Source organism: Pelecanus crispus, chromosome 4, assembly GCF_030463565.1.
Source record: "Pelecanus crispus isolate bPelCri1 chromosome 4, bPelCri1.pri, whole genome shotgun sequence".
Taxonomy (NCBI): Eukaryota; Metazoa; Chordata; class Aves; order Pelecaniformes; family Pelecanidae; genus Pelecanus; species Pelecanus crispus.
Window position 1 is genome coordinate 73124008 of NC_134646.1, and position 22111 is coordinate 73146118.

The window sequence follows — 22111 nt, forward strand, 5'->3', positions numbered from 1 at the left end:
GAAAAAACCCACCCATAAATTCAGCATTTGCAACCCTCATGTTAACTTCTGAACAACAGAGCTGGCAACATTATTACTCTGTACCGATGTCTGGGAGACATAAAGTGTCCACTAAAGATGTACCTGGTGTGACTACATTAGAGCTGGTCCTCATCATACCCACAGACAATTTTCAAGGACTATGTCTCATTTAACCCTCTGATGTTGATTAATAAGATGAGTGTTCCGAGCATAATTCATTCACCTGAAGCTATCTACACTTTGAAAATATATTTGAAACTTTTACATGCCTACATGGCCATTAAACATCCTGCCCTTTTGAAATGCACAGCCTCTCTGAACCTATCTATAGCAGTACAATAAGCTTTCTAACAATCTCCCTGATGATAAGTGGCAGACTGCCAAGTCATGCCAAGTTCACATGGATAGGAGCTTACGTTCTTGTACATAGTACAGATGAACCCAGAGAGATGCTTTTTAAATTGTTCATACGGTTTGACCTTCTGAGGGCAAACCAGATCTGAATTTGCTCCAAAATGTTACTGTGTTGAAATTTCCCATCAGTTCTGACGCATGCTGAGTCCTTGGCATTAACTCCAGTCTGGTATTTCTTCCCTCTGCCCTCACATTCACCCCTTCAGTTTCAGACTCAGAAGTTCAATGAGGTTTGAAGTCATGTACATTTTCCTCTGTTAAATGTCAGTCAGGCAGCCTCAGCCACCTTTCAGGACTTGTTTTAATTGTCATTATGATTTGTTCTCATTTAGCAAAAATTAAATAATAATCCGAACAAAGAACATTTGCTGTTTACCTCAGATACTGGCATTTCAGGCCATGTGGAAGAGTGAGGCATAAAAGCCACACGGCACTTCTGAAGTGCATGCATAAAGCTTCTCAAAGTCATGACTGTTCTGTAGGTATTAACTTACAAATTTTCCCTGTTAAAACTTTAACTGGAAGCTGACTGGAGGAATGCAATTTTTGAAATAATTTCCACTGAGATACTTTCTGCTTACAATGTATGTGTTGGCATACATGAAATCTGTGCAGTCTGGGGTGATTTGAAAAAGCCATTCCGCAGAGAGCCAGAGGAATGTGGTCATTTGCCTTTTCTTCCCTTCTCTCCACCATCATATTAACATATGGGGTGATGCAGCCATGGGGATTAAGCAATGAGCTCTTTCCCTATGATACTTGAATTAATTAGGTACTGCTGAATTTGTTGTGCACTGCTCTGCTTCACAGCTCTTAAAAGCTAAACCCAAGTGGCACTGACATACTGCTTAGTTCAATATTGTACCTGGTACCTGAGAAGGGAGCCAGGGTACTGGCTTGGTTTTGGCATTTAGGTGTTCACAATAATATCCAGAAAGGGAGATCAAGTACAAGATGTGAAGCTCAGATGGGAAAAAGTCCCCATGAATTGAAATTTTGGAAACAGTATGAAGTAGCCAGTATCCCAGCATATTTACTGCAGCAATAGCTACCTTTCCTTTTCCTATATGCCACAGTTGCAGTAAAAACATGTATTAGAGGCTGATTAGAAAGACCGCTATAGAAAATCCAGGTCTAACTGTCTCTTGAAATTTTGGAAACAGTATGAAGTAGCCAGTATCCCAGCATATTTACTGCAGCAATAGCTACCTTTCCTTTTCCTATATGCAACAGTTGCAGTAAAAACATGCATTAGAGGCTGATTAGAAAGACTGCTATAGAGAATACGGGTCTAACTGTCTCTTGAAATATGCACACCAGGAATGAAAAACTTATAAAAACACCCCAAGTCACCAGGCTTAAAAGAGTTGAAACCATTCAGTGGTGTGCGTAGGCAGCCAGATCCCTCCAGCCCTCCTCCACTACTGCCAGGCACAAGGGGTTCATTCCCCCCCACCCCCTGCTCTGGCTCAATCCCAGACACAGCATCTCTCCATGCCCCCGGCTCCCACCAAGTGCTGTGTGCAGTCCCTGCGGCAGCGCAGCCATCCACCTGCCTACGGGACACCTTGCTTTCCCTCTGTAGCCAATTAGCAGCCGTCTAAGCAACAGGCAAAGGCTGCCTGCAGGCAGCCCATGGGCCATGGGGTGGCCATGTGATGGGTAGAGCGAGGGTGCAGTTTTTCCAGTGATACCAACGTGGCTCTGCTGTGCCCTGCTATGTATACAGAGCTGCCCATTGCTGCTGTATCGGCAGCAGGATGTGGAAGAACTATGCGGAACTGATCTTCCCAAACCATTCCTTACCTTGCAGAAAGGCGTTTTAACAAAACACATCAACCAGTGTATGCAACACTTCACGTGTGCTATTTTGGTTTTGTTAAATGAGAAGAGATCTAATAAAAGGGAGAGAAAACAATGCACTACAGGAGAGGCAATTTTCATTGCAAATCAACTGTTTGGATCAGTCTGAATGGATATTATGCAGTAGGTATTTTGCAACAGGCTATCATGCTAGCACTCTAATAGGGAACATCACTCATTTAAATGACAGAACTTTATATTTATCTGTCAGAAAAAGAGAAAGTATTAGCCTGCCGAGATCCTTGCAGCTTTTCATTCTATGGCACACATGGAATTGCTTAAAACTACTGCCATGAGGTGGCTTCAACTATCTTTTCCAAGTAGCCTTCTGCCATGGTGTTTTATTATTGCAGAAATAAACTGCAAACATGCTACCCTTTGGCCACCAGGAAGGAGGAATACCACCTTGAAATCCAATGGCAGGCTGGGCGGTGAACACCAGTTGTTGTTATGGCAGCCTAACACCTTCCGCCCCTTATAAAGTAATCACTTTCATCTGCTCACAGTTTGTGTCTGCCATGTGCAGATGTCTTCCTGGGATGGGTGTCTTAGGAGGAAAGCATCAATAAAATGCAAGGAGTTGTTTTGGGAAAACTGCAGAAAGCATGCAAGCCATTTCATCAAAAACTTCTACTGTGTCTCCCATTTGGAGAAATAGCTTTAATTTTGGCAGTGGGATGTGTCTTCTTCCTTTTTCCCTTCAAAAACTGCTCAGATCTGGCTAAATTAGGGGACTTCAAGAATTTCAGTTCACACATTCACAGCTGCAGCCTTGTTAGAGGTTGGCAGATGCATTTTCTGGGGAGTTTGAGCAGGACCTATGTTAGACTACCGGAGCAGCATAATCTTTTGTTGAGACTGCTATTCCTCAGTCAGGCACTGCGGTAACATTCAACATCAGTCATTCGTTACATGGCTTTCATCTGTGGCAGAAAACATGATTAACAACCTCCCTTGCTTAATAACTGCATCATGTCCAAAGCCTGCTCCATTCTGTGGACCGAGTGAGGTTGAGATCTTGAGCAAAAAAAAAAAAAAAAAATCACAGGAACCTGTCATTCAAGAGTCTGGTTCAACACATGATGTATTAACCCTGACCTGCGTGCAGGGCTAAGCCGAGAAAGGGAGTACCTTTCTCTGTACTCTGTCCTCCGCGATGGCATTGCCAGGTGTAATCACAGGCTACAGAACGCCTGCATCACTCCACAGTATAAAACCAGTCCTTAAGATGAAGATGCAAAACCTAACAGCAGACTTATCAAATTAAAAGTCTGCAGGTACATTTTCAGGCTGGATTTGCATTCATTTTACCTGCCTATGGCAAGCCAGGAATAACGACTATTAATTCGCTGTGGTGGAGCAATTTAACCTATGCTTGTTGTAAACTACCCCAGGAAAAAAGTAATGACAGCAGGTTTGGGCCATCCAGCCTGATGAGTTCAGTTTAAATCAGCTGTCTGGCTGGTCAGGCAGCAAGTCCGCGGGCTGGCTTGTGTCACTGTTCTTTCATCTTGCAACCTGCTGTCAAATGAGTGATCATCTGGGACCTGCTGCTGTTACATACACACTCTTCTGCTACCACGGATTAAATTTTATAGTTATTGTACAATACAAATACCCTTTCTCTTCTTGGCTCCCTTTTTGCCCTGAGGAGACTCAGAAAAAGCCAGACCGATGGGAGCCTGAAGTGGACGTGACAGCAGACAGGCATCATGAGTACCTGAGAGTGTGAGGGGCCACTCTAGTTGGAGACAAGGAAAGCTAGATTTCACACATAGCTTTACAAAATTCAGCGTTGTTCCTGCATGTTACTGCTCTAGAAAACAGTTAGTGTCCCTAAAATTCACAGCAGGAGGGGGTTTGGGGTGACCAGCAAAAATGGTTCGGCACTGCAAGCAGACAGTGGAAACAACCATACAGGAAAAGTATTCCATCATTTTGCCGCAAATATGATTTTTCTAGTTATGAGCAACATTTAATAGTAAGTTTCCATGAATTGTTATGAATATTTCCAATTTAATTTCTGTCTATTATCACTTAAATGTTAAACAAAAGGAGGAATATTTGTATGATCTGCTATTTTAACTTCTGTTTTTACTTTGTGTAATCGCAGGACATGTTCATATCACTGACTTCAACATAGCAACCATAGTGAAAGGTTCAGAAAAAGCTTCTTCTATGGCTGGCACAAAACCCTATATGGGTAAGTTTTCAAGTCCATTTTAAAAATGTGAGAAAACACACACATTAATGTTGACTAATAGTACATTGAAAGGATTTTAAGTGTAAAAGTATACAAAAAAATGTGAACAACTTCTTTTTTGACAGTATATATGAGTTAGCAATGGAAAACACTGGAGATGGTGAGATTGAGCAGGAGCTTGGTCTCCACACTGCTTTTAGTCACATTCTGTTTGGTTTTGTGAAGCAAATTCAAGAGAGTTTCAACTGTGTTATTTCTTGCAAACCCCCACATGTGGAGACAAGAATATATGATTATATTTGCACCATTGTGGCTATGATCTAGCAGAGAACATGTAATGTCAGTTTAAAAGTATCTAGGCACATCGCTTAATTGCTTTGCTGTGCTGAGTTCCTCAAAAATGTGTCTGTTAGGGTCCTATGTAACTAGTCCCTTAAGTTCTTGCCCTGTGGCTTTTAGGGGCATTTTGTATGGTTTAATCATGCAATTTAGGCACATAGATAGATTGAAGGTTGGGAGAGTAAAATTCAGTTCACCTGTCCTCACGAGTCTAAATGTTAAGCATAGTGGCTGAGCTAATAATTCAGGCTTCCCCTGGAGCTGAAGGACAGCAGGCATCTCCTGGAGGTCATTTGTCCCACCAAAGTTAGGCGAGCTTCCACGACTAAGAATAGGTGTGATTTGTCCTATTTGTGACTTCCTACACGTCTGCTGTTTTAATGCTGTCTATATACGTAATTGTCATTGCCTTTGGAGATAACTAGCTTGAGACTAAACTTACTTGGGTTCTGGAAAGCAGACTAAGAGAGATGTGTGTGTCCAAGAGACTTTCTCTAGCAGACATGTTCAGAGCATATCTAACACCCATGCACTGGAAAAATACTGGTAAATTACCATATTCTGAAAATGTCATTTGGGGAACCAAAGGCCACTGTGTTACCACAATTCTGCATATTAGCATAGGAGTAAAAGCCTGTCCCCAGGAAATAGGAATTAACACTTATGTTTTTCACAGCACAAAGAGCAATGTACCAGCCTGCAAATGAAGGAGGCAGGTGTCTGCAGGGTGCTTTCGTACCAGCTGTGAGACTGTGTCAGAGCAGTCCCAGGCACTGGAGCAGAGTTGTGTTTTCAGATATGATCTGGTTTGGGCATGAATCAGCTAGCACCCTCCAAAACAATTCCCAGGGAGTTAGAAGGGGCTGGAGCCTATTTCCCCTGAGCAGCTTGGCCATAGCTGTCCTATTTTGGTAGATAATAAGATACAACAACATGTGTGTAGCCACACTGTGCCACTTGGGCTTGTGACTAGTGCATCCACTTGACTCTGTTTAACTTATTCTTATAAATGTACCCAAAACATACCAAGAAACATTTTATGTAGTCCTGACTCAAGTATTTAAGTTACGCAGAGGAATGAGGTTTTAGATTAAAATTTTCTCAGCATTTTGTATTGGTTAGATCTAGCTGAGTGTCTAGTTCGGTGTTGCTACTCAGACAAGATGGCCAACACTGCAGAGGCATCGGATACAGAGCATTAGGAGACCAAGTCTGGGTACTGACCTTCCCCTCGGGGCCAATATGTCATGTTGTACCACATGTTCTCTATTCAGTGTGGTGAAAAGAGAGGGGAAGGGATGCTGCAATCTCCCTTACACCAACAGCTTTAGTTTAAAGAGAACTTGCTTGAGCATTTTTGCCAATATGTAGTGCTTTTATTTATGAAAAAAACCCAAACACACACAAAAACTCAGGAAAAAAGCATTTTTTTCTGTACAAGTACTTTGACCTCCCCCAAAACACACAGACTAGTAGCTGTGCAACTGACGTGTTGTCCTGGTTTTGGCTGGGATAGAGTTAATTTTCTTCCTAGCAGCAGGCATAGTGCTGTGTTTTGGATTTAGTAGAAGAATGTTGATAACACGCTGATGTTTTAGTTGTTGCTGAGTACTGCTTATGCTAGTCAAGGACTTTTTCAGCTTCCCATGCTCTGCCAGGCGCACAAGAAACTGGGAGGGGGCACAGCCAGAATAGTTGATCCAAACTGACCAAAGGGCTATTCCATACCATATGGCATCATGCTCAGTATATAAACTGGGGGGGGGGGGGGGGTGGCCAGGGAGCAGCGATCGCTGCTCGGGAACTGTCTGGGTATCGGTCGGCGGGTGGTGAGCAATTGCATTGTGCATCACTTGCTTCGTGTATCATTATTATTATTATCATTATTATACTGTTACTATTAGCATTACTATTTTACTTTATTTCAATTATTAAACTGTTCTTATCTCAACCCAGGAGTGTTTCTCACTCTTACTCCTCCAATTCTCTCCCCCATCCCATCGGGGTAGGGGGAGTGAGCGAGCGGCTGCGTGGTGCTTACTTGCTGGCTGGGCTAAACCACGACACGTGTGAAACAAATTACATTCACAGGAGTGTCCTTTCATACATGATGACTGAAATGTTAAAAGATTCCAACACTTTTATATGGGAGTTCTGCATTTCTGTGAAAAGTTTATGTCTCAGAGCTCACACATTCTGCTTAAATAGCTGCCTACAATCTTCTAGTAGCCATTGTCATTAGACGTGCAAATTCTTATTACAGAGATTATTCAAAAGTACCCTTGAAGAGTAGCCATTTTGCAGGAGCTCAAACAAATTCAGAATAGACGTTTTCCATGTTTAAATGTGCTGATGACAGCAGACATAACAATAGAGTCTTTTCTGAGATTTAATTTAGTAGTCAATTAAATGACTGTTTTGATGGCCTTACATTTTTAATCTTGAAGCAGTTGCACAATTTTACATTAGAAAGCATAATTATTACGAAAGCAGAATAAAAACTGAGTACTTGCTGAGGGGTCAGTTAGCATTTTAGCATCTGTCTGTCATAGTCTGAATGTGTGTAATGAAGAGATCATCTGGCAGCTAATGATCAGAAGCAGATTAGTTAAAACAGCTGTACAAAAATGTATGTGAGTATTCTTCAAATATTTTGCTGAGAGTTAACAGGAAACTTAGTGTCCTTTGGAGCATCTTTCAGCCCATCTGCACACACAGGTCGCCTGCCACCTTCTTAGTTCATTAGTGTTCTCTGTTGGCAGGCTTTTCTCACAAGAAAAAAAACTGGCTTTTGACAAGCGAAAGCACAAAAATCTGTAGCAAGTGCCAAGTACTATGATTTGGTATTTTAAGGATAAAATTATGAAAAATGACCCTGCCCTTTTGGAATTCCTACCCTCCACCCCCACCCCAAGGAGGAGTAACTTGTTCTTCGTGTAGTTGATGTCTGCCAGGAGACAGTCCAAAGAAGGGAAATGCTGAGATTCATCTTAGAAAAACCTGCCTATTTGATGTGAAGGTGTTCAAGTCCCGTCCATCGTGCCTAAACTCCACTTATGTCCCTTTGCATGGTATTCTCCATTTGCTGGAAAATTATGGATTCCTTGTATTTAGTATGAAAATACTAATCTCCAGGATAGATACATGCCTATAGCCTTATTGTTCTGCAATAATTCATCAGCTTAACATCATGGCAAATAGTTTCTCTGACCTAAGTTCAGAGTGCTGTAGACAGCTGAGCCTCGTTGCCTTCCCAGGGAGCCAAATGAGCTCTTGGACAGTCCAGCAACAGCCCAAGCTGACCCAAGGAAGGAGGTAAACTACAGACCTGGAGTGGAGGGAATGTGGGAGATGGGAACAAGGTTTTAACTTTACACACTGGCAAACTGCTGTCTTGGTTCACTTTGGCTCACAAAGCTGTTCTGTCCCTAAACCCTCCTCCCACATATCAGGTCTCCCCCATATCCAACAATCTCGCAACAAGAAGAAACAGAACAAGAAAAAATGCTATCTTTCCCTTTATGAAGGGGCTATCCATCCATCCACCAGCTTACCTGCTTTGCAGCGTGCCTTCCTCACCTGTGGAAATGCAAAAATACTGCAAAAGCCACAGGTGCAGTCTTTGCCTCTCAGAAAGAGTCAGAAGAGTCACCCTTGCATTTATTTGGAGCTGTAGGAAAGCATGAAAGCTTTTAGAGCTGTAAAAACCCTCTGTTTCAGGTGAAAAGTGACCAGTGAAGATTTTCTGTGGCGCATCCTGGGTATCAATGCTTCAGCAAACCTCAATTATTAAGAGTTTGACAGACTTGGCCAGACACTCATTGGTACTGCTTTTTCCTCTAAGTGCATTGATTTCACTTCCTTTCCTCTTTTAGTTTATACTTTTAATTTTGTGAAGAATCATAGCTTTAGTGAAATGCTACAAAGACTTTTCAGTTGCAGTGCTCAAATTAAAGAAGTTTTGGGTTCATTCCTGATAGCTATTTAAGTCCATATAATTTCTGGCTTTAAGGCTGTATCAAAGACTTTCCATGTGGCTTCGCCTAAGCCATTTAGACAATGGGAAAAATAGAAAAAAAGCATTGGGGAGGTTGGCTCTATGGTTGGTAATAAGCTTACATTACCAGGGCTTTAAACCACACTTTAACCTCAGAGTAACAAGACAAAATCACCATCAAGCAAGGTACTTGCTGAGCATCAGAACCAAGGAAACTTAGTGGTTCCTGTAAGACATGCCTTACACTATGCTGATATTCATGATGATGAAGGTATGAGATCTGATGAAAGCTTTTCCCCCCCTTTTAGAGGTTTATAAAGGCTTACTCCCATGTGGATCCTGTTATGTTTAATCAGATATGAGGGCACTCCCCAGCCTTTCCCTTAGTAGAGTTACTTATAGGACTTTTCACTTCTTCCTATGGCCAATTTAAGGAAATAAACAGAAAAACATTATCTCTAAAGCCTCCATTCCTATTTGAAATCTGATTGAAATAGGCCGAGAAATTGCTAGGGAGCGATTTGCTCACATGCAGCATGACTGCATAAAACTGGTATCCAGGAAAAAACACAGTGAATTGATATTGTGTTGTAAAAATGCACTAGCTGTTCTGATTAAGATACCTGTCTTGTAATGCTAAGCATGGCGTGAGTCAGCTCCTGCAGCCTTTGCTTAATCCCACTTCACATTAGCCTTTTTGCCCCTAAGTCTTTCTCAGCCTGAAATTTTCCCTGTCTGTTTCCCTACTTATTAAATGGTTATGCAGAATGCAATGTATCCGAACCTGAACGTTTATCCAGAAACCCTGGTAATTTCTCTACGTTCCCCCTTCCCAGCTGATTCATTCAGACAAGTGAAATACCTGCCACACACAGGCAACAAAAACACGAACAATGGTGAATCTGAAAGGAACGAGGCCAACAGCCTGGCAGGACAAGCTACTTCCAGCTGCTTCTGCAGTTTTACTTCTTAAAGCCATTGACCTGAAATGCTGAAGTGAAATCAGCTTCTTCGTGTTCAGGGGTCTTCAAAGTTTCTGTCTCATACTGTTCAGACGGCTGCAGCTGTGAAATACAATGTGTGCCTTAAGCTGGGTTAGGAAACTTGTGTGTCACCCATGCCTGATTTTATCATTACAAATTCATTGCTCAAACCTTCTACAACACCTGTGATTGAGGGTGTTGTCAAAGGTTTTATTGTAGGAACAGCCTTTTGAAAACTCCTAAGTTTTCAGGCTGTCATCCTCTGCTGGGAAGCAATGCAAAATGTCCTTTGAGACCTAGGCAACTTTTGGCAGGCGTGCCAACAAAAGAACACAAGCAGAGGGGGAGTCCCCTGCAGCCTGCGCTGGGATGCGGACCAGGAAAGCCAGTGCAGGGCAGGATACCGTCCTCGGCTGCAGCCTGCGCCTGGGATATTCAGCTGTGGCTCTTTCTTCCTGCAGAAGGCTATTCATGAGGCCTCTTGTGTTTAAAGAAAGTGTACATTTGCCTGCCTGGCAGCACCTGTGTAAGTGCTTGCCATTTTCAACACTGTTCCATCTTTATGAGTGAAAAAAAAAAGATGTTTCGTATATTGGTCCCTCATGCAGGCTGCAAGAAATATGCTTGTGTCTCAGAGAATGTGCTCCGTGCTGGGCACCTGTTTGTGGTAATGGCCCCCTCCCCTGCAACAGGTTGGGCAGCTACAAAACAAAATGTTAAATACTAAAACATATCTAGAAAACATTATGGATATCGCCTTTGGCTTGTTCCTCACTCTGGTATAATTTAGATGTATTTGAGTCCTACAGCACATGCTTTTTATTCACTGAAATGTTTCCTTTTTGAATGATCAATTTCCATACATCTGTATATTATTTGTGAGTGTTGCAAAACCTTTCCCTTCACAGATTATAAATTTGGGGGGTTTAGGGTTTGTCTGGGTTTTTTTCCTGTTTCTGGCAGTAAGAGGGTTAGGTAGAGGCTTCGTGGTTTTCTTCAGCAGAGGCTGACATTATCCGAATAATGCACCGTGACTTTACTTCAAATCAAACCAATAAAATACATTTTATGATATAAATACACCTGACAAAAATCCAAAGTCAATAAAATCAGCCGTAAATTACATGAAAAGTTTCAGCTACCCCCTTCCTATCCTACAGGCTTGTTATCTCAGATTTCCACAGCTGCGTTCATAGGGTGCTGTCACGGTGAAGAAGGCTGTAAGCCTGAGATTACCAGAGGAGTGTGGATTTACAGAGGTCCACTGAACTTCTAAAATGTACGTCATCCATACTTATTAATTAATACTGTGTAGGAGTACTATTGGAGTCAGAGGAAAGCTAGTAGATGTCCCGATATCAACCTTACAGGTAAAGTAAAAATACCCTGTAGGGCTGAATTTGTTCCTGAGGTAGTTACAATACAACAGGGACAAACTTGGAGCTGGGTTTTCAAAGGTGTTCAACCTTGGTCTTCTTTGCAGTCATACTAAACAGTGCTCTGAAATTAAATAGTATTTTGCAGCTTGTTGCTTTTTGAGTGCAGTTAAGGGTTTGACTGCCTATCTACAGAGTTTCACTGGTGATGTCACCACCTACCCTTTTGATCCCAGGGAAATATCACAATGCCAGCACAAGCTGGGAGGCTCGTGTTTGTTCTGATAAGCAAGAACCAAGAGCAGATGTGTGAGGCTTTGAGGTGCTGAAATACTCACCATATTGATGGGGTTTTCAGCTTGCACTAGGAGCACCATGGCTGAGGGGATTAAGCACTGAGCTGTGAGTGGATATTCAGGTTTTGGCTCTGCTCTGACATTAATGAGTAGGCACACAAGCAGCTGAAAAACGTTAGGAGATCAGGAAAGGTCTTACTGTCTCCAGCTGCTTTTCACCTCTACATGCTCTCTGACCTGCTACCAACCTTTGAGCTCTTCCAGCAAAACTGCTAATATAATAATTTCTTTGATTATTTCAGTCAAAAAAACCCACACCGAGTTCAAGCAGTAGTTTTGGTTTGGGCTTTTTTTTTTTTCTTTTAACCTGCCTGAAGGAACTGATCTGATGCAGGCAGATCTGAGGGGGAAGAGACCTCCAACAGAGGTGGCAGAGGGGGCAAGGAGTGGGGACTTCCAGCAGCCCAGCGGGGCATTTCTGCTCCCTGGATAACTCCCGTTCTCTGGTCAAGCCACACAACCACCCCAGGTTTTTGCATGAATAAACTGATGTAAAGACTTTTGCTAACCTGGTAGGAGTATGTGAGGCAGGAGCATGTAATAGTCCTACTGATGCATCGGGCACACAGCCTGTCCTGCGGACCACCAGTTATCCAGACCAGTTTGTTTCAGTACTGGGGCAGAATAGCTGCTGTCCGTACACTGGGTGGATCTTCCGAGTAGCAAGTGGGTATTTTTGGACACAATTCCTTCAACAGTTTGTTAGAAAAATTGACGCTGCAGCCACTGTGAGCTTTTGGATGGAGTAAGGAAGGTTCTTCTGTACAATTTCACTTTCAGCAGTAGGAGACCATGACACGTTCATTGCTGCTGGGCTTTCTTTCAATGGGGCTAACAACTTGAGGTTGTTTCTCTGAGGCTGATGCAGATGTTCAACCAGAAAAGGCTTCTCTGTGCAAATGCAAGCGCAAGAACTGGGTTCTGTTCAGTGGTTGAGTAATGCAGAGGGTTTTATGAGGACAGCACTCTGAGTAAGGGCGAGAGAGGTTGTATAGCCATATGGGAGACTAATAAGGCATTCTAAATGCAGTGTCTGTATTCAGGTAATGTTATCTAAAATATTTACTTTGATTGAATAATTGCATTAAATATGAGTATTAAAACTATTGAGCTGTATTATGCGAATAATGATACAAAATCAGTTACACTGCTGTAACAAGCCTAGACCGCACGCTAGAAAATTGCCGGCCCAGCATGGTTAGGCTTTAAGCAGCACTTTGCCTTATACAATAGAAGTTAGCAGTTGGCTAGTCTAAAGCTCTGAGTCAGAAAGCTGTCCGTTATAATTTAGACCCTTTTAGCACATGAGAAAGTAAATGCTGGGAGGTAAATTGATAGTTTACCAAGTCATGTTTATATTCAGGGAGAGGGAAGTTGCTTTATTTAATTTTGTTCTTAAAACAGCTTCTCCTCTAAATAGAAGATCACTTGTCATCACTGTAGTTTGATTTCTGTTTTCTATTTAAACGATGACCTAGAAGATTTACTGACCTCTGAATTTACTTTTCAAGGAAAAGTGAAAATTAATGTTTTCTCATCACAATGTTGAGAAAGCAGCTTGTATTTCACTGAAGCATCAGCCCAAGGTTCTTGGAATATTGTTTTAAAAATCAAGTTCATTTTTCATTCAGCTCAGTCTGGCATCCATTAAGCCTGATTCAGCAAGGTGAAACTATGAATGTGTTATATACATCAAGTCATTCACACATTTACAATTTGGACAGGTCTAAGCTTTTAACAGCTTATACTGTGCTAGTCAATCAAAATATTGTTTATACTGTGAGCATTGTATATATGTGTATATATATAGTTTTATGTGTGTGTGTATATATACTCTTTTTTTTTTTGCAAGATCAGGGACTAATATGAGGAAGGAGAATGATGACTGGCAGCCTGGTATCATGCTGAACCTCATTTAATGACACTGGAATCTGTTTTCTTATCTATGAAATCTCAGGCATTGCAATAAAACCTGCGCCACTGAGGTGTGTTTTGCTACACGACTAGCAGAGTGCGTTGCTTTGCAGCCCCTGCTGCACACCACAAACCTCTGATTCCCCTTACTGACATGTGAGGTCTCTGCTGAGATGTTAATAGACTACAGACTCTAGCTAGCCAACTGGATGATTAATGTCAGGGTTTTCATTCTCGAGAAATGTTTTGGGCGTGCCCATCTGAACTTGATAATTCAAAAAAATTGAGGCCAAACCACTATGGCTTTATTTTTTATTTTATTTTCAGTTTGTCATATTAATAACATAGGCACAGGGCACTTTGTAGGAATTAATCACCAGCTCTTATTGGCAACATATAGCTATGCATGGACAATCAGCTTCTTGCAGCTAATCGATCTTGCAAGACTCACTTGCAAGTTACTGCTTAAATATACTGATTTGTTAGTATGTAGTAGAGGCCACTCGAAGAAGGGTCTAATGCTTTCATCTCCCTGCACTTTCCCTATCACTAATTTTGCAAGGTTTCAAAGCAGCCTGTGGAAGTCAGCGATGCTTCAAAGTAAGTAATAGCTCTGTAAGCTTCTTAATCAACACTTGGCAGTCTCGCGGGTAGTGATAGGCAAGTACAGCAGGCGCTCTTTGATTAGCTTCTTGCTAAGGAAGTGAAACTTAAATCAGTTCATCAGAAAAGAAATGCCACATTGTGCTATTGAGGATTCGTATCGGAGGCACTCCAAGCTCTTCATTTTATGATTTAGTCGGATGAATTATCTGTATGATTAAACCAGTATGCTCCATCAAAAATAATAACAGCTATTCTTTGTGCCAACTATTCCAAGTGACAGACCTCAAATTGACTATTTTATCATGGACAGCCTTTTCAAACTCACCATTTGACACCAAATTAAAATGGCCTGAATTTCAGAGACCTGGAGTACTTATAGTTTAACTATGGAGTTAAGTGATACTTATGAATACTAGACAGATTTTCAGAAACACCACTTAAAAGTATTTTATCCTGTATACAAAATGATGTTTTACAGTAGGAACAAATAGTGAAAATTGGGTTCAGTATTGTTTGCACTTACATTGATATTCTCTTTTATCTTAAGGTCATGAATCATATTGTTAGATATTGATAATCTTCCACAAATAGGGTACAGAATTACTGACCAGTTAAGTAAAATTTCAGTTTTGTACTTTTTTTTTACAGGTCTTTAGGAGAATACACATACAATAAGAGATGCATCCTGTATATCATTTACAATGTAGATCATCTGACTGCTGTGACAATTGCAGTGGGTAGTTGTATATATGAATTGATTTGTCAGAAATTATTCTCTATTTCACAAAATTATTTGGAGTATGGCTAAACACATAAAACAAGAGTATGGGTATCTCAGGAAGCCACTGCTTCTGAGATGGATGCAGACCCACTAGATTTGCTTTCATGTTCAATTTTTTATTAGCAGTTCTCCAGTATGGTTTTATTTTAAAGCAAAATAACCATTTATTTACTCCCTTGGAATCTTCCTCTTGGTACAGAGACAGTCTACAATGCTATGGTATTACTAGAAAGATACAGTGCGAAAGCATCAAAATACAGAGCTCTGAAGAGGACTTAATTTATTATTTGGAAAAAAAACATTAACTGGAAATATGTATTAGGGACAGCCAAGAAATGCACTGAAGCACACTTAATGCAATGCAAAAGGTGGGTTTGTTTTATGTCATTTTTCAAGAAAGCAAAGCAGATAAACAGTGAAAGCATGAAAGTATATCATTAAGAGAAAAATAGTATTAAAAAAACAATTGGAGGATTTTTTGCTTGCTGAGTTGCTTAAGTTAAGTATATGCATTTACTCCCTATCATACAAGACACAGAAACATTCCTGATTTATTGCTTGCGCTGTTAAAATTGGCACAGATATCTCAGCTCAGAATGACATTAGTTTTAAAACACTGTGTCTTTGTAGTTACTGAAGCCTTGTGTGAAACGTGGCAGATCACACTCCTGCCACACATGAAGAGTAATCTCCCAGACCAAAAGACTGCATTGCTTCTGAGATCCAGACTTTCAAAAGTCCCCAGTACTTTGGGTGGCCAGTTTTCCAGGTGTCTGAGAGAGGATGAAGAGCTCATGCAGTTCATGATGACTGCCAAGAAGAAGAGGCTGTAAACAACCCATTGAGACTTCTGGCCTTAGACCCCTTCCTCACCCTACTAAGATGGGCTGTGAGAAGGTGGCTGCTTGAGCTTCATTAGCATCACAGGATCACAGGATGATTCACATTGGCAGGGGCCTCAGGAGTCTCTAGTCCAGCCTCCTGCTCAAAGCAGGGCGAGCAGTGAGGCTGGACCAGGTTGAAGGCGATCTTTTGGACAGCTCTAGTAAAGCAGTTCTCCATTATAGAATCATAGAATCGTTTAGGTTGGAAAAGACCTTTAAGATCATCCAGTCCAACCATTAACCTACACTACCAAGTCCACACTAAACCAGTCAAGGGTAGACTAGACTAAACCATGTCCCGAAGTGCCACATCTACCCGTTTTTTGAACACTTCCAGGGATGGTGGCTCCACCACCTCTCTAGGCAGCCTGTTCCAATTCTTGGCCACCCTTTCCATAAAGAAATTTTTCCTAATTTCCAACCTAAACCTCCCCTGGCACAGCTTGAGCCCATTTCCTCTCGTCCTATCACTAACTACATGGCAGAAGAGACCAACACCCACCTCACTACAACCTCCCTTCAGGTAGTTGTAGAGAGCGATAAGGTCTCCCCTCAGCCTCCTCTTCTCCAGGCTAAACAACCCCAGTTCCCTCAGCCGCTCCTCATAAGGCCTGTGCTCCAGACCCTTCACCAGCCTTGTTGCCCTTCTCTGGACACGCTCCAGCACCTCAATGTCCTTCTTGTATTGAGGGGCCCAAAACTGGACACAGTATTTGAGGTGCGGCCTCACCAGTGCTGAGTACAGTGGGACAATCACCTCCCTGCTCCTGCTGGCCACACATTATGTCAAAGTTGTTCATGAGGAGCTGTGAAGGCCTGTAAGACCTAGTGATTGCATCACTTTTTCACTTATCTTTGAATTCACTCTTGCTGCTGCCAGACTTGCTATTACTTGATTTAGCTTCACTATTCAAAAGCTGTGCTTCCACCATGCAAATTTCTACTGCCTTTACTATGTGATAGTAACTACAGTCCTCAGAAAAAGAATCTGCAGGATCAGACCCAACATTAAAACTACATATTTTCCTGAAAAGCCTTTGTTCAGTAGAAATTGTTTGAGGAAAAAGATCTGAAACTCTCATTCTTACATGCACTCTCTCACTTTTGTTCACACGAATGAACTTTTGCAGACAGAATCCTTGTATTTAGGAGATGCACGGGGGTAAAAGATGTAAGTATTCTTCTCATCTTAAATCTGTTATGGTAAGAGAGGATGTGTGCAGAAAGGGTGCACACAGCAGAGCTGTTGCCCTTGCTGCAAGCTGGGAAGCTCAAATCTTATCATCCTTTGGAAGAACCTACCCACAGCAGGCTGCAGGACAGCTGTCCAAGGTGAGATCAAATTCCAATTTTAAAAGATTACAGATAGTCTTTTTCAATAACAATCCTAAAGAAAAGCAATTTTAACTTTCTTTTCAGATTTTTTTATTTGTTTTTATCCTAGCCAGTTTGGACTCAAAATCGGTTGTCCTGACATAGTTATTTCTTACAGCAAAACCTAATGTTATGTTCTGTATTTCACAGCTCTAGTTCTTCAGAGCATGGCTAACCCCACCACTTGGAGGATCTGCTGTCTTTCTGTAAAATCATGCTATGTGTCTGAATGAGCGAGCAAACTCCAAAAGTCTGCTTTACAGGCTGGAAGCCTTCATTTGGACCTAATGTCTCAGCTCAAAGAGACTTTTAGACATATTAATCACAATCTTAGTGTGAGATTGGTATTTAACAGCCTTGCTAAATTAGGGAAAGTTCTATTGTCTTCAGTAGTGTTGAGATGTCACCCTGAGAATAAACCTGTATGTAGGATACTGTAAATCATCTTGCATATGGTGTCAGTCCCCCCATCATCCTGCGAAGTGGGTGCTTACAACCGCTTCACTGGAGCTGACTGAATGCAGAGGGGCAGTCCAGTTGGACTGCAAATAATCCTGCAAAAGCAGGGGAAAAGGGGCTATCTGCCTTAAAAATCAGGAGCCTAATTGCCCTTTCTCTGACCTAAGGATGCCATCATCAGCTTAAGGTGAGGAAACAGAGCTTCAAAACACGAGGGCCAGTGGACAAAAAAAACCATTTTCTGCTGATATGCGTAATGTGGGATGAGTTGACCTTGAAGCTTTTAGAACACGCAAATCAAATAAAAGTGGATAACTCAGTCACTGAATTAGCAAAACAGCTGCACCGTTCTGGCAATGCGGTAGGTTACATCAATAAAGTACTTTCATCTCTACCTCACAGAAATCAGATAGCGATCCGTCGCATTATTACAATGTTAAAGCTATAAAAGTAAGAGTGGAACCAATATTATAACTCAGTAAAAAAGTCCACAAAGGCTATTTTCTGTAATGAGATATTATACATCTAGGCACAGTGGTCAAAGAAATGTAACAGATGTGGCTAAATAAAGCAAACCTTCACTACAAGGTGCCTGCGGTGGTATTCAAAATACGACTTCGGTGCCTGATGTGCAATTTAGGTGCATTGATCCACTAAAGTAACACAAAAATTCTGCCTACCCTCTTAGCTTCTATCTATGTGACAGACTGCACACATGTAAATTTTACCTACACAGATCCCCAGCAGCATGCAAACAAGATCTGAAGTACATCTGAAGATACAGCATGCCAAGTGAAGGTATATTACCTGGAAGTGAGACAGAGCTAGCTCAGTGTGATGACTTTTATGGCATTGTTGATTCATCCCATACTGGATCACAGCACAAGCTTACCTATGCCAGAGATCCACTGGTCCTCTATTCTCCAAACACAAGTATTCTGGCAAAAATTTTTATTTAGGTACCTGCAGTTCTCCTACCAAACCTATTTAGAGATGGTCCTGCTGTGCAGAGAGTATAGGACCACTTTTATTCATTCATTGCTTTTTATTCTACAGATTAGAGTACTGCTACAACTAATTCATGGATACCCAAATCGTCTATTAGGTTTGGCTCTTCAAGACTTTCTGAACTCAGGTCTGCATTGTAAATTTTTAGGTTGCCATCCATAATGATGCAAGCACTACAAAAACTCCTATGGAAGGAACGCCTTTCCTTTAATTAAAGGTGCTTCTTTAAATGCCATACATAGTCAAATCCCAAACTGCCAGTCAGAAGTAAGTGTGACCAGATTACATTTTTCATCTCAGTATGCCCATTAGAAAGTGATGCGATGGTAATCAGGTGGTAATGTGATACATTAGACTCGGTATCTTGTCCAGAAGAGGCTCGCATGCAATCTAGCATGATGTTACGGTTGGTGGTAGTGTTGTTTAGAAAATCCCCAGGGAAAGTGTTGTTTTCACAAAGTGTACTGAGATTCTGCTGTGAAATAATTAGAAAAGCATGACTGACTTTACATTTCATTTCATATCCTCTCTTACTTATATATGGCTTTCTGAAGAAACTACAGTGGTATTATTTAGTATGTCTTTCTTGCTGAAATTAGCCAACTGCATCCTTGTTTTGAAAAGGTAATTTTTTTTCTCCCAGGAAAGTTATTTTTATGGAATTAGTTAGTTTATTGACAGTGTGTTTATTTCCAGTCATGACAGAGTTTCTCACAGCATACAATCAGTGTTAGCATTTGTCTTTATTTACCATTTTCCTATGTTGAATACCTTTAAAACCCATCTGATTAATTCTATGCAAATGTAGAATAAGGATGAGATTTACCATATTCAACACCTCCATCAATCACAAAGAATCACCTTGCTTGCATATTTATCCCATAAAATGTTTACATTACCCTAAATATTCCAAGTCACACTCCAGTTCAGGAATTCCCCTCCTTTACTTATTTTTATTTACATAACATAAAACTTAAATGGACCACGTAGGAATTAACATATGAAGTTATTGGCTTTTGAAAAACCCTGACCAGTGAAGGTCACTCATTGCCAGCAAACCAAGGCACTGAAATTGCATCTTGAAAACGCTGTGTTTACAAACGTATTTAATTCCAGTTAATTGCATCCTTATTCATTTTTCAAAACCAACATTAATGATCTGTAGTCTAACCTTAATATAATGCTTTTCGTTTGATTCGATTTATTGTTTTAGCTCCGGAAGTGTTCCAGGCCTTTATGGATGGAGGTCCAGGATACTCGTACCCTGTAGACTGGTGGTCGCTAGGAATTACAGCATACGAATTACTGAGGGGTTGGGTAAGAATGATGGGTTTTGTTGTTATTTAACATATTGACTGACAGAAGTCCCAAAGTTTGTAGTGCCCCTGAATGCACTCTTCATGATAAAATTTGAGTGGAGGGGGCTGCAGTTCAGGTCAGGAATGCCGTCCTGTGTCCTTTCCAGCTGGAAACATTCTCAGGAAAGTTTCACCCCACTCTCAATTACATTATGTGCATTTGCCTAAAATGGACATAAAATTTCTGTGTGCGCTATGGAAAAACCTAATGTTTTAATGATATCTCAACAATGCTGAATTGGAAACAATGGTATTTTTTTCCAAATAGAAGTTGAGTTACTTCAGGCTTTATTATATCTTTGATTCTCTTGGCTAATACCTTGAAAGAGCTAATGTAATATCCTAAGATGCTTGGCCCAACTACAGAAAATGCTTATCTTTCAGTGCACTTGTTACTTATCTAATCGATTATGTGAATAAGCTTAATGAAAAATCTTCCTGAGCGTGGTCAAATATCACAGAAGATAATGGAAAATTCTATTCCATTTTGGTTCAAAGGATTGAAGTTTTTTGCTTAAGGATTTACTATTCCCTATGGAAAAGAGTAATTTAGATACTATTTCAGAATAATGATGTAGCTAAAGTAGCTGGTTTTTTAAATTTTTAATTCCTATTTTGGAAAGTGGGTTTTATTGCATTGCAGTATGCTGGTTTTAAGGGAGGAGTATTTGTTATCATATGACACTAACACAGTACTGCTACCCTGTCCTGCTAGGCACTTTGTAGTGTGAGACAATCCATCCCATAAAGGTCTCACAGTCACGTAGGGTGACAGACAAAGGAAACTAGAAATGAAAAACAATTATTATTCCCATTTTTAGATGGAAAACTACATTTCAGAGTGTCTGCACATTGTTACTTCAATCCAGAAGCTACATTTTTCAAAGGCCTAAAACTTGCCAAACTATTTTGTATTTCCATAGAAATGGCAAAAGTCATGCTCCTGAAACAAAGATTTCTCAAAGCACAGGAGTATTAAAAAAGTCTTTGCAATTTTTCTCTGCTATCATTCTCAGAAATTACTGAGTGTTTTAGCTGACATTCTTCCCAGGACAGAAAATTTTAACCTGAACAGTTAAGGTCTGGCAGTGATAAGCATAATACTTTCTCAACCCTAGTCACAGACGGTAGTACTGGCTGTACATATAATAAATTAAAAGAACATCCTGATGTTTTTATATCAACCCTTTCACCAGTGAGTGTCTCCAAGAAAGCAGTACAATGAATCATTGTGTATGGAAAGCTGGACTCCCAAGATGAATCACAAAAGATACCTAGTCACTTTAATAAATGAAAAATTGTATAGAATTGTATCCATTTACCAAGAGCCGTACAGTCTTCTCTGAATAAGTCTATCTAGCTACAGACAAAGCAAAGCTGAGACTAAATCAATTTTTTTTTTTTTAATAAAAACATTGCCATCTGTCCATGCTCCAGTCAACCAAGCCAGCTGCTTGTTTTCTCCTGAAGAGTTGCTCTTGCCCACTGAGCAAGCCAGAGGGTGGCTTGGCAGCCCACACCTTTGTATGGACTGGGAAAGGAGTATTTTTCCCTGAATTATATTTCTAAATGTTTCTAGTCTAGACAAGGCCTAAACTGACAGGAGTGATGACAAGAGAAGTAGCGGCAGGTTGAGGAAATGTGCTTAACCCAAGGCATGTTGCTGTCTGCAGCAACCACGAGCTCCAAAGTTCCATCTGTTGCAGCAGCCCCGTGCAGATGGCTGCAAAGAAGCAGCTTGCGCCTACAAGGCTGCAAGCTAAACCTGCAGACAGGCAGCGCCCTCCTCCTCCACGCTCCCACAGCACTTTGTTCAGCCGCAAGAAGAGAGCCCCATGGCCACAGAGCAGATGGGTGGGTGCTCGGTGCAGCCCACCTGCTCCTGCTACAGCAGGCCGGGGGGAAGAGGAGGGTGTTGCACTGGGCAGAGCCACCCAGAGATATGGCTTTCTGCAGTTGGAGCATGGTGCGCCCTAGTGCCTGGGGAATGCAGGCAGGCAGGAAGGAAGGAGCATTAGAAATGAGGAGCATTAGAATTTTTGATCGTTTTCCACCTCTGAGCTGTGCATAGCATATGACACTGCCTGTCTGAATTCAAGAGGAGCTAAGTAAAAATGAGTTGCTTTTTATTGAGCTGAATTTTTGGTTTTATTTGCCTCTACTCTTACGGATGGA

At 41.2% G+C, this 22111-nt stretch overlaps 1 protein-coding gene across 3 annotated transcripts in view; it reads left to right on the plus strand.

Annotated features, from left to right (window-relative positions):
- STK32B (serine/threonine kinase 32B) overlaps positions 1-22111 on the plus strand; it is a 185811-nt gene that overhangs the window by 132342 nt on the left and 31358 nt on the right. For 2 of the 3 annotated variants that reach the window (XM_075709204.1, XM_075709205.1), the window contains exons 6-7: positions 4412-4501; positions 19792-19895. In XM_075709204.1, the coding sequence (XP_075565319.1) occupies positions 4412-4501; positions 19792-19895 (194 nt within the window). The remainder of the gene's footprint in view (positions 1-4411; positions 4502-19791; positions 19896-22111) is intronic. The other variant, XM_075709206.1, reaches the window with a different exon arrangement.